Below are 13,641 nucleotides of genomic sequence, written 5' to 3'. Positions count from 1 at the left end.
CAGGGAAATTGCTACTGATCCCCTTTTGCAGAGGAAGTTGCAGAACAGTTCAGTATCATAGATAAGAAAAGAAAGATTTGCACAGAGAATTTGCTCAGGGTAGTCTAGAGAGCTAGTGACTATAAAGGCAAAGTATTTAGACCTCTTGATTCCTGGTTTGATGACTTAACACTATATAATGATTTCTCCTGTAAGTACAGAGACACCAGTGAGACCTACACAAGACTGTCTATGCCTATTTTTGTAGCAGATGCTCCTCCCAAAACATTACTTGTGCATACAGTGGATGTATACTTGCCTATGACTGAGTTAAAAGAATAAAAATAGCAGTACCTTACTCATAACCAGATGCTACAAAAACAGAAATTCCTTGGGTAAACAGATTATCAAAAAAACGAAAAGCTCATTTTGCCAGAGCATAATCTCTTAGGAATGGGGAATTTTCATATGAAAAAAGAACAAAGGAACCTGCGAAAGAAGGGTTAGCCCAGAACCTCAGACAACTTCCAGTTCATAAACCACATTCAGTGGTCCCAGATTCCCCTGGTAGTTTTGGCAGCTGAAGTATTCTTAGGGTATTTTTAGCCCTGGTAAAACACCTGCTGTCTCTCACACCAGAAGTGGCTGAATTTTACTACAGAAAGTGTTTTCAGACAGCACTGTAAGACTTAGCCCCTAAATCTACTTCAGAAATTTTAGGAATTGCATTGCAAAGATCCTTTCCTCAGTACATCCCTGTGAAAGGGAAGGGAAACTTTCAGCCAAGCACCTGTTTAGGTGCAGCAATTGCTTTCTTTGTCTGTCCCCAGGAATCCTATGTGCTCCTTCCAGCCCACCTCCTGCAAACTGGTCAGTCAAGGACACAACAGCAGGCTGCCCCTTCCCAGACCTGGAGATGGTTGCTGTTTGTTATTTTTTTCAGTGTAGTTTACAGGAATTGGCATGTATTCATGCACACATATGCACATCCTTCGGCCAGTGCCCATCCACCCTAGCCCCCTCCCTGCCTGAACTCTCTGGTCTGCACTCTAAAAAAAAAAAAAGAAAGAAACCTAGGTTGGTGTTGTCAAAAAAAACATTCCCTGAGCTAATCACGGGTCAGATACTGAGCCATACTCTATCAAATTTCCCTCTGGATCTCAGGAGGAGTTCTGTCTTCTGTCTGACTAACATCTCCAGCCTTTGAACTGGTGACTGCCCTTTGCCTTTAAAACAAGGATTTCAGATGGATTTACTCTAACAAAGGAAATTTTGACCAAAGTCTGCAAAAAAAATGGTGGTCTTTTCCCTTCAGCCTCATTGAACTTTGGAACAGGGCTTAGCAAAAGCTCTTTAAGGACATATACCAAATTCTTTCTGCACTTGAAGAAACTGAGGCTCCAGAGCTGATACCCAAGTAACTTTTCAAAGCAGAAATAGGAGTTACACCTACATCTCCAACCATCGGAACAACATTCATTCCAATAGCTGGACTCTTCCGTATTTCACCTCTGCTCTATATTCTTCTCCATATAATTTCTTATTTTTAGCATCCATCCAGGACATTCCCACCTCCACCAGTACACCTTGAAGATAATTCCAGTCCTGTTTAGAGTAGAGGATTTTGTCTTCTGCTACCAACTGGGATCAATAGCATTAAAAGAGCTGCTGTGATGCAGCCTTAGAAACTACCATGTCAGGCAATCACTTCTTTGGGTAGAGAGAGAATAATTAGGATCTGCTCTCTGCAGTTACCAAAGGAAATCCCCTGCAGGCAAAGAGGTTTAGGCAGCTTCTCTTCTGTGTGGCCTGTAGCAAGTTTGAGTTTCTATTAATTAAACCCCATGAGGGCTCAGTGGCCTGCCCTCCATACATGCACATGCATACACAGACACAATGCTACCAACCTGGTCCCCTGTGCCTCTTCTCCATCCAGATGTAGCAGTTGTTTTGAGCTACCCCAGTCTGTGAATCCAGGAAGGGAAGGCGGACACTTCGTTCAGCACACAGCCGAGAGTTGTAGCTGCGACAGTGCTCAATCGCTTCTTTGTAGAACTGGTCCCCAAGTCTGTCAAAAGAGACAGGGCAGAGATTAAGAAATATTGCACTGCCCCCTCAAACAAGGCCAGGAAAAAGGAGACATGACATTCATTTAAAAATGGATGAGCAGAAATACTTTCTCTGAACACATGAAGAGCTTGCTGACATAAGACACTGCTGAAGCAGATTGTGCAGAAAGTGCCATCAAAAGATCAGACTCTCAGGAACTGGACACAGATCTTTTCAGTAGTGGTATAGCTACTAAATAAGCAAATGGTGCAACCACACTGGCCCATGACCCAGGGTCAGGCAATATGAACACCATGGTGACCCTGCTCTACTGTTTGTCTTTCCCTGTAGTTTGTCCAGCCCAGCCAGAAAACCAGTCTTTTCAATCTGTGTTGTAACAACTTCTGCAGTATATTTTGAGCAACCATAACACTGACCAAGTTTAGAAGAACTTCATTCCAGCATTTTTGATGTCAAGGAGCCCATAAGAGCAAAGGACATAATCCCCATGTTGTGTGCTTCCTAGGCATGAAAACACCCACATCAACAACTAGGATCATGCCTGTAATGGTCAGAATACACGTCCTCTTTACACTTCTGCAGCTTTTCACAGTCAGGCTTAAGGCACCAAAGCAACAGGATACAATAGCCGCTGGTAAGATCCAACACGGCAAACCTTTTGTTCTAATGCCTGGTGGAAGGAACAGTTCTAATGTCACTTATTTCATAAATAAGTATTTGTTCAAAAATTTTGTAGAATCTTCATCTTCCCTAGAAAAAGATTTTAAAACTCTGCCTGCTAGAGATTCCCAAATTCTCCATCCAAATTTTTCTAAAGATGGAAAAGCATCAAAGTAGAGATACCCTGAGGACATAAAGCAGCTGTCACGCTGGAGTATTGCAAAGTGGGTGGGCCACACTGCTGAACCTCATGCTTGATCTTTTGTCATGGTGAAACTCTGTCGTGACACAAATAGCTGGGAAAGCTATCCATCAGGGTAAGTTCATTAGAAAACAGGAGTAGAGCAATATACAGCACAACTTACTCCAACTCTGATATTCATTAGTGTGCAAAAAGAGTATAACATGCACAGCAAGGGAGCTGAAGGGATGCATGCACAGAGAGATAAAAGAGGCTCCATTTCCTGTTCTCTTCTATTAGTTGTTTTCCCTGCTACCCTCTACCATCAGACACAATTGGCATTTTAACAGTATACTCCCTTTGTACATCTCTGAATGTCAAATTGGTGCAAATTACTCTGTTTTACCATCTGTGTCTGTTTTCTGAATGACTCGCATCTTGTAAGTGACCCTTCAGTTCCAGCTCGTGACTTCCATGGGAGCCACACTCTTTTCTCTGGGCTGCATGGCCCAATATCCTCTCACTGACAGGGGTCAATATCAGAGGCATATGGAAGAATAAAAAAACCACAGTAAAATACAGAGGGAGGATTCTCCAGTACCTCCTCCTCACTTCTGATAATCAGAACTTTATTTCCCCAAGTCTCGGGTTACCCCATACTGGGGACATTATGTTTAATAGGCCTTGATGGACCTTTCTTCCACAAATCTATCCAACTGCCTCTTAAACTCACATACATTTTTCAAACCTAAAACACTGTGGGGCAATGAGTTCCGTGGCTGAAATACAACTCATGTGAAAAAAGTATTTCCTTGTGCTTGTTTTAAGCCATAACCTCAGTTATTTACTATGATCAGTCCATATGTCTTTCCCAAGGTTTCCATCAGATTATTTCTCTAATGAACAAAGGCTGTCCAGCACACCAAGCCCCTGGATGAGGAACAAGCACCATGGCTGGACACCACAGCCTTCTGGCCTTCTGCTGCCCTCTGGCACTCTGACAAGTCATTCAGCCGCTGCATTTTAGAGTGTTCCGGGGGGGGAACCATCCTCAACAGGCAGGAGTTACATACAGGAATCAGTACATCCTCAGGCTGCACCGGATTTTCTGAGGATTGTCCAGTTGTTTCCTGCAGCAGACTATGTTTGCAGTGACTCTTGCATCTCACAGCACTTTCTTTCCCCTGTCAACCATGAGCTCCTGGGCAAAACCTGGTGTGGATCTTTACAGGGGAGCCAAAAGAGAGCTGTCTCTGGACCATACAAGTGGGTGGAGGCGTGAGCCATAGGCACAGGACATACGGAGGGATATCTCTGGACACAGGATCACCAGCAATGACCTCAAGTCCCCTTTTTCCAGAAAAGGGGTGGGGGGAGGGAATGGGAGCAAAGGAGAAAGGAAAAGATAAGCTGCACATACTGTGCAAAGAATGTGACTAGGAAGAAAGGAAAGCTTATTAAAAGCTGTAATTAAAGTTGTACACTTGTGTAATCAAAGTCAGTAACAAGGAGACTCCAGTTGATCAAAGATTAACAGCTCTTCCAAAAACACTTGAGTTTCAGCAGAGTTAAGTCAGATTCCCCCTATATTAAACCAGGGATGCTCACTAACTCCAAGGAGTTTACTGGGAGGAAGAGCACAGCTGTGTGATAGCAAATTGTCACCACAGCACAGGTTTTCTTTGTGCTAAAAAATTACTCCAACCAATGGAATAAGCACACCAGAAAGCGTCCCTTATTAACAAAAGAAATACCACACATCTCAGCAATCAAGCTAGAAAATCTGGCTGCAGATGAACTCAGTTTCCATCTTCCTGTAAGACTGAAAATATCCATAAATCTTTGAATATTAAATATTTGGCTTTAAGTGATACTGTCAGGTTGGGTTATAAGATTAAAATTTAAAATTTCCTAAGAGGGAAAAAAGGGGTTTGAGAGCCTAATGTGTTTAATGACCAGAGAGTTATTGTACTGCCAAGTTAGTGGGTCAAATTCAGTCTTTGCACAGTTTTGCAGGAGTTATGCTACTTGCAGTCTAGCTTTTTCATTATATTTATCTTAAACATTTTAAATATGCATCTTTTGCCTTAAAAAGATAATAATTTAGAAGAAGCAGTCAGACACCCCCTTACTTCAAGAAAGTTTGCTTCTCACCTTTGGCTCCACTATAGCAAGCATGATCAAAAACCCACCCCCTGGTTATTCACTGGAAAGGTCAGTATTCAGGTACTGGGACCTTGAAGCCTTGCCCTGACTTTAATTTTGAAGGGAAGAATGTGACGAATAATAAAATACTGGAAAGTAAAGAAACTATATTTCTTTATGTCAGTCATATTTCAGTGGAGAACAGCTTCCCTGAAATTACTTTTGGTTGGTTGGTTGATTGGTTTTGCCATTAGTCTTCACTGGAGTGAACCTGACTTATTCTGAATTTTAGTTAATTTTTTTAAGGAACTTTAACTTGGAGATATTTGTTTCTTTGTTTTCAATATGGTACTTGCATATCCAAACATAAAATCTTTTATCTTATGCAGGAAAACCAGAGCATATTATTCATATCAGGGACAACAAAGGAAAGTATGGCCCCATTTTGCTAGTCACTGTATAGCCACAGAAGTGGAATTAACCCCAGCCCTCTCCCAGAAGATTTACAGTCTAACTGGAGAATAGATAAGGGCGGGAATAAGACTGGACAGCAAATGAGTTCAAATGAAACTTAAACAGATCAGCTGAGTTTCACTGAGTGAAATACACAAAGAGAAAAAATATAACCAGGCAACATTAATAGTAAAAAGTACATTATATGTCAGAAAGATTAATTATCTGAGGTTACATGTTTCATAGTTTTCCCAAGCTATGTTGCTATGGAAGACCTACACTTCATTCCCCAAAATAATAGCTGTGAAAACTATGGGGATTTTCTGCATTACTTTTATGAAAAGTATGCATGACTCAGTGTTGTACTGTGACTGACTGCAAGGGTCAATTCTTCCCTTTGGACATGAGTGTGAAAGGTCACACAGACTTGTCTAGATTGGTATTAATGATATTAAACCATCAGCATATGCATAGACTTCAAAGATGCTGGGGAAGAAACAAGGAGCAGACAGGAATAACTACTGGCCAAGGGAGGCAGAGTGCACTGAAAACAGTATGCCTGAAAATACAGAATAAAGTTGTCAGCACACTGCAAAAAGAACACAGCCCCTTCATGCAGGGACAAAGGTGAAATCCTGTATGTTTGGGACCAGCGGGACAGGTAATGCTGCCAGGATACATGCAAGCTTTGCATTTACATTCCAGCCTGAGGACACTAAAATAACCTGGTTCTGGCTGACTAATAAAAGCTCTCTGGGTTGGAAAAAAACAGCCTGTGTTATTAAAATCTCCTGTAGGCTGCATATAAGCAGCCCCTTTTCAAGAGAGGTATATATTTAGTAGGAGTTAGGGGCTCTTTTTTGGTGAGAAAGGGCAGTGCTGAAACTAGGCATCTGGTTTGGAGCAGTGAAAGCATGCTGTCAGTGGGGTGAGCACGCTGAAGGACTCTGAAGCACAGCCAGTCCCATGGATCCTGGGACAGCGATGTGAGGCTGAGGCAATTCTGCTCAGTTTTGCGGATAGTCACTAGCAGAAGAGCATATATCAGGATGGAGAATCAGACCCTGTGACTTTTATTAGGTTGCTGTCCTCTTAAATGTTGAGAAACTAAGGTTTTCTATGATAACAGGAATCAGATCAGCTAATAGCAAAGTCAGTGAAGAAGAAGCCTTTCATTCTCTCAGTCTTTGTATCCCTGCTTTAATCAGACTCTAGGATTTCAGAGCAGACTGTGACTTACTGCTTTTCTGTACAGTACCTAGCGCAATGACTCCTCTGTCTAGGCATGCCTTAAACCAAAAAAACAGAAAAAACTGGCCTGGCCTATAAGTCAGCAATAACAACCGAAAGCCTAGCTTCACCCTAGCTCTTCTGGGAAATTTGTTTCTCTCGGAATCTTCCTGCTTACAAGGGACTCTCAGGGTGTCTTGAAAGCAGGAGAGCAGCTCCCTACCCCTTCCTTCCAGCCCATCCTGCAAAGTCCACGCTATTTGTGTGCATGACAGCTCTTACAACAGCTCCAAAATGGGAAGAATTTAGCGCACCCTTTCTTCACTGCCTGTCATATTTCAGGTGAGGATCTAAGGAAGGAGAGTACTCACTAAAGACATAACCAGTCAAGCTCACCCATGACTGCAGTCCCACATGACCCTGGAAAACCTGCATAATAAAGAGCTGGTCTTCGTTAAGGGCAGCTCTTAGATTTCCACCAGATCCTTTGTATTTGAATCCAAATTGTTTCCAGCTTCAGAGGTCAGGCCCTTTTCTAGTCCTTTTCCTCTAAAACCATGCCCACTATACAACAGTGCAAGTAAAAAGCTGATAGCATAGAAAGGGATGACTAATCACTTAAAGCAGCGGCATTTTCCTTCTGAAGTTTGCAACAGTTCCCAGCCATGATGGAAAATGTGGAAACTGATGTTCTCCCCAAGACCACAGAGTTTTCATTTACTACACTTTTAGCCTCTAGTCTTACATTTTAGATCATACAATACTGTGGGGAACAGCGATGGCAACTGAAAAAGACATTTTAAACCCAAAAACTGTTCTCCAGCACCACTACCATCCAGTTTCAAACTGGGCGAGAGCTGAGAAGTGTGGTGGTAAAGCAGTGACACGATGTTGCTTCAGAAGATACTCTGGACCTTCCAGTCTAACTTCATGACAGAGCCTGGACATGAAACAGCAGTGGGGTCTTGGCCCTTCTCATGAGGACGGACTGGAACTAAGCACTCATGCAGATACTACCTGAGCTATCAGCTGCCTGTGACGCTGCAGATCACAAAGTACTACTGACCAACTGCATGTCTTGGCAAGTGCTGAGAGAACTACACTAAGCTGGCTACATTTGTTCCTTTCCAACAGATCCCATGAAGCCCATGACAGGCAGCTGCTCCTCCACTCCAAGAGCCGTGAGATGAAGAATGCCACAGGGCTCAATTCTGCCACCACTTCTATTTAATATCTACGCAAAACCTCCAGGGAATATCATGAAGTGACATGGGCACCAATGCCAGATGTTATGTTGATGACACACAGCTTTATGTACCTTTTCCCCTCATGCAGATAGCACTATTCCAAATCTCTCAATGCTGGAAGCAATGATAGTATGGCTGGGTAAGACTGAGGCCAGAAAAGATGATAGTGAGGCTAGCTGCAAGTGGGAAATGTTATTATGAACTGTGAGCTAATATCATTTATGATTCAAAGACAGATACTAATGTGGACAATCTAATAGACACAGTCATCAAAAGGGCCTTCCTCTCTTTCTCTGTCTCCAGTCATCATAATTCTGTTTTCAAGTGGTGGTCTGGCCATGCTCACGTGTGTTTTTCATATCCAGGCTGGGCTGCTATGACTCTCTACCTTAGAATACATAAGCATGGTGCAATGAAAACAGAGCTAGTTATGCAAAAATGTGGTACCTATCCTTTCACAAAGCAAGCCAAAGAGATCAGTGTTCCACAGCCTGCACTTTTTGTCCACTCCTTTCTCCTCATGCACTCTGAAACACCACTATTTGTTTGCAAAGGGCACAGTGGACTAAGTCCAAGTCATCTGAAAAGCTGCGTCTCCTTTCTGGGCCCAGGATGGCAGCCGCAATTGGAATCCTGTGCTTGAGAGAGCCCAGGATCCACTAGACTCCCACAGCACCTTCAAACAGCAGTCACACAGCTCCAGAGCCTTCCCTCAGAAGGCATGAAGTATTCTGCTTTGCTATTCCTCAGATTTCATTGCAAGATGCTAACACAAGATCCATGAAAAGATCCAAGCAAAAGAAAATTTGATGGCATATACAAGGATTTCAAACCACAGTCAGGCATTAAACAACAGAGGACTGACTGGGCCCCTCCTTCAGCTGTTCTAGTTAGATTTTCTAGCCTATAGGCAGCAACTAAATGCTACAATTATATATCCTTTGTGATTCCAGAGAGGTAGGATAATTAAATTCAACAGAAATACAAAATGGCTTCACTGATGTTGAGTGAGGCGTAATAAATTGCTCAAAATCCTACCACAAATTCCGAGGGCAAGCCAGAAAGTGCAGGAATGTGCAGATTCAGTTTTCTCATAATGGTCAGTTGAGTCTGTCCCTGCACAACATCTTCTAATGATGTAAAGGGTGTGAATGTGAGCATAGGCAAAGCAGGATTTCCAGAGGGGGCTACAGGACGACTCAAGTTTTCTGGGCTTTCATTTTTTTTAATGTAAGCATGGCAGCTTTGTAAACACCCACAAACATGTACCTCTGTCTGTCCTAAACTCTCCAAGAGCCGGAGTCATTCACACATCTACTTCATTTCTATACATATTGAACAATTCCATTTGACACACAAAAAGAGGCCTGTATAACTTTCCCTAGCACAGAGAGATGGAAAAAAAGAAACCTGATAGAATTGTTTTAGTAGTATGAAACATATAAAATTCAGACTATAAAGCAGTATACAGATGTAAGCAGACATAGTGTTGCTGGAGCAGCAATGATCTAAGGATAAAAGCAAGGAAAGGTTTGTAAGGAGAGGGAATGCCTTTTGTTGGAAGATCTGATAGAGCTGGGTCAAAACAGAGAAGCTTTCACACATTTGTTCAAAAATACTGTGCTAGGTGCATAGACTGTATGTGGGTGCATAGACTTTACGTGGTGCAAGAGATCAGGAGCCACCAGGGAGCTGACAACAAGTTGCTGAGTCAGGACTGGCATAGTCCAGACGTTAGAGCAGTCAAGGAGATGCCCTGAGCTATGATTCTGCCAAAGGCCCAGTGGAAACGTAGGTCACTGAAAGAGCAACATGAGATTTTCCAGCATTCTTGTGCGGGCACCCAGCACTAGTCTGTCCCCTATATGTAGAAGGACAAAGGAATCCCCTTTTGCCAGGTATTTATCAGCAGAGATTTTCCCTGGTGGAGTGGAAGTCCCTACCAGCTAGACTTCTCACTGTTTGAATCATGGTATGATGCTGAATCATAACAGAGAACCTGGCCTTATGGAGTGAACTAAATTCATTACTCTGAAAACAGCCTTACACCGTAATTTAATCCAGTCTGAAACTACAGGTATCTCATGCAAAAAAATCTGGCACTGAAGAAAAATGACAAAAGGTAGGCATAGCTTACAACTGGGGAAAATTGATTTGATTAGCCCCATCCTCACAAGTATTGTGGAAGTACAACAGCTCTGCCAGCATTTCCATTTAAAGAAAAGAGACAGCAGCATAAATTAATACTGCAGGAAAAGCATCATACATCAGGGTACCTTGCTGACAGCAGCCTGCAGGCCAAATCTGGCTTTTGGGGCAAGGAGCTGCTGCCATCTTTATGTAGGAGGAGGGACCAGAGCTGGAAGTGTTCCTCCTACTGCAGCTGTGCATGCCCCCCCACAAGGCCTACAGTAATATTCCCAACTCTCTGAGCTAAAATGGTGGGATCACTATGCCTACCTTACTCAGCAGTTAACATGCAGAGTTGCTGGCTAGATACAACAAGTATCTGTGTAAGGTACAAGATGATGTGTGCTTAGATGAGTTAATATCAGAAGATGAATTTCTTGGCCCTGTTCGAATGTACTGGGCTGTGAACAACTATACCTTGGTACTTGTGGTAATTTGCCCACATCTGCTCTTATTCTTTCTGCCTACTTCCATGGAGAGATAACAGCAGCATTCTCCATGCCATACACCAAGATATCTAGGATGTTTCCAGAGACAGAGATTATATACAATCTCTATTAGACTCAGCACAGTGACCAATTAGGTTAATCTCAGAGGCAGATTCCTTGGGGATATCTCAGAGCATCAATTCTTTCTCAGGCCAGGGGTTTCTGTTTTAAAGACATGAGGCATCATCCAATTAAATGAACTACAAGTGTGAAAGGTAATAACCTAGACCTCTTTTGTATCTGAAGACAGCAGTCAGAATTCAGCTTGGTCCTACCTCCCCAAAAGGTCATTAATTCTCTCCAATCACTAAAAGTATGAACTAATGAAAACTTCAGCAACAATATTAGTTGGGACATGACAACATCCAAGAGATTTTTATAAAAATATGTTTTTTTAAAGAAGTATCTCAGGCTGCAGGGGCTTGGGGTCACCAGAAGTCTGCTTGTTCTAGAGTGTTCATGGCCCTGGGCCCAGCTGCAGTCAAAAGCAAAGTCTATCCATTCAGCTCTCTCAGTCCTGATTTCCCACACTGGATCTAGGTTTTGCATTCCTACATCCAGGAGAAAGGTGGATTAGTAAAAATTGTAATCTGTTGTCTGATGAGGCACCTGGAAGCCAGCAAACTAGAGTTCTAAACATGACTCTACCTTTGTAGCTTTAAAAGTTCACCTGCAGAACAGGGGTAACACCCTGCACTCACCTTGCTAATAACTCATGGGGATTATTGTAGGCACTGTCTATATTACAAGATGCTCAGGTCATACACAGACATCCTCTGCTAGCTAGCTCTAGCTGTGCTGGCTAAAAATATCACCCCCTTCCCTCCCACCCTGCTGCTTTTTGCTGCTTGTCTCCTACAGCTTACTGCTCCCACACCTCCCTCCAATAGTAACAATTGTGTGACTGCTCCTTGATTAACTTTTGGCAAAGCCACTCAATCAGTTTGAGCAACCCCACACAGAATCACAGAATCACACAGAATAGTTGAGGTTGGAAGGGACCTCTGAAGAGCATCCAGTCTAACCCCCCTGCTGAAGCAGGGTCAGCCCAGGTTGCCCAGGACCATGTCCAGTTGAGTTTTGAATATCTCCAAGGATAGAGACTCCACAACCCCTCTGGGCAACCTGCTTCAGTGTTCAACCACCCTCACAGTGAAAAGTGTTTTCCTGTGTTCAAGCAGAATTTCCTGTGTTTCAGTTTGTGCTCATTGCCTGTCATCCTGTCATTGGGCACCACTGAGAAGAGTCTGGCTTTGTCTTCTTTAAATCCTTCCATCAGATATTTATAAACACTGATGAGATCCCACCGAGCCTTCTCTTGTCCAGGCTGAACAGTCCAAGCTCCCTCAGCCTCTCATTTTACGACAGGTGCTCCAGTTCCTCAGTCATCTTTCTGGCTCTTTGCTGGACTTGCTCCACTATGTTGATGTCTTTCTTGTATTGGGGAGCCCAGAACTGGACCCAGCACTCCAGATGTGGCCTCACCAGGGCTGAGTAGGGAGGGAGGACCACCTCCCTCGACCTGCTGGCAACACTCTTCCTAATGCACCCCAGAATACCATTGGCCTTCTTGGCCACAAGGATGCATTGCTGATGCATGTTTAATTTGTTGTCCACCAGGACCCCCAGGTCCTTCCTTGCAAAGCTGCTCTCCAGCAGGTCGGCCTCCAGCCTGTAGTGGTGCAAGGGGTTATTCCTCCCAGGTGCAGGATTTTGCATTTCCCTTTGTTGAATTTCATGAGGTTCCTCTCTGCCCACCTCTCCAGCCTGTTTAGGTCCCTCTGAATAGCAGTACAACTATCTGGTATATTAAGACCAGCTGACATTGCCTGCGGTAGCCAAGGGTAAGGTCTCAAAACCCCTTCTGCCACCAGAGGTAGTCTCCAGCAGTACAGCCAGCTCAGGCTAGGGGAATAGTCTTCAAGTAGCACACCCGTTTGTTAAGGGAAAAAGCCCATCCACACAATCAGTGGCTATAGCTATGTCACTCAGCCAGCACAGCCCTCTAGGGAGACACAGCAAAACACAAACAAAAGGAGTTTTTCCCTGCCATCACAGTTACATCATCTCCCCAAATGACATCAGCTAAGCTGACAACAGCATTCCTTTTCATGTATCTCCATGTATCTCATCATTCATGTAGCCACATATCGCCACCAGAGCTCTGCAGGCAAAGAGATGCCAAGAAGGAGCATGTGGGTTTTGCATGCTTTTAGCCACATCAGGGTTGTAACCGACAAAGCTCTGTAGCATGGTCCTAGTCTTAATGATCTTTGTTGGCCCTCTTGGAAGTTCCCAGGCTAAGATTTCCCTTGCACTTTGCGCAGTTGTTTAGACAAATATGCAATGCTGTTCAATCCAGATGGTAGAATTTAGAAGAGACTGAAATAAACGTGGAAGGAGGAGAGCAGCAGAAATGTTCCTAAATAACAGGCAAGCTTCCACACCACACAAAACCGTAATTACATCAACATTTTAGATACTTCATCCTGTAACAAGAAGGAGTGAGCTCACATTTTCTACTGATTTGCCTCTTTTGTAGAAACTTTGTAACTCCTGTGCTACAGGAAATATCCATTTTGCTCAGGTGAAAATGATCCCACAAGTTGCAAAGCAGACAGGTTTATATAGCTCTAGAATAAAACCCCATAATCATTAGAGCTTACTTTGCTTCTGAGGTCAGCCTTGAAACAAACAAGCAAACAAACAACTCAGCCATAGCCAAGAACACTTAAAAGATAAAAAGTCTACTAATCATGAATGGGTAGCATTTTCAGTTCCCTAGCCACAATATGTATAACAAACGCAATACACACATGTAAGAAAACACAAAGATCTACTCCAGCCAGTTAATAATTATTAACCACATATCAAACACTTAGAATGGAAAATCATATTTTGTGCTCTCCTGAAAGTCATCCTGAGACTAGATAATTAAGGTTATGTTTCTTTATTATTTCTCTTGAACGCATGGGAACAATGGTTCTTTCACTTGTAT

General features: G+C 43.1%; 1 protein-coding gene across 1 annotated transcript in view; it reads right to left on the bottom strand.

Moving 5' to 3' along the window:
• DPF3 (double PHD fingers 3) overlaps positions 1-13,641 on the bottom strand; it is a 172,867-nt gene that overhangs the window by 93,301 nt on the left and 65,925 nt on the right. The window contains exon 3 of the mRNA XM_067295673.1: positions 1,887-2,047. Within this exon, the coding sequence (XP_067151774.1) occupies positions 1,887-2,047 (161 nt within the window). The remainder of the gene's footprint in view (positions 1-1,886; positions 2,048-13,641) is intronic.

Source organism: Apteryx mantelli, chromosome 4 (genome assembly GCF_036417845.1).
Source record: "Apteryx mantelli isolate bAptMan1 chromosome 4, bAptMan1.hap1, whole genome shotgun sequence".
NCBI lineage: Eukaryota > Metazoa > Chordata > Aves > Apterygiformes > Apterygidae > Apteryx > Apteryx mantelli.
This window is presented reverse-complemented; position numbering and strand designations above follow the sequence as displayed.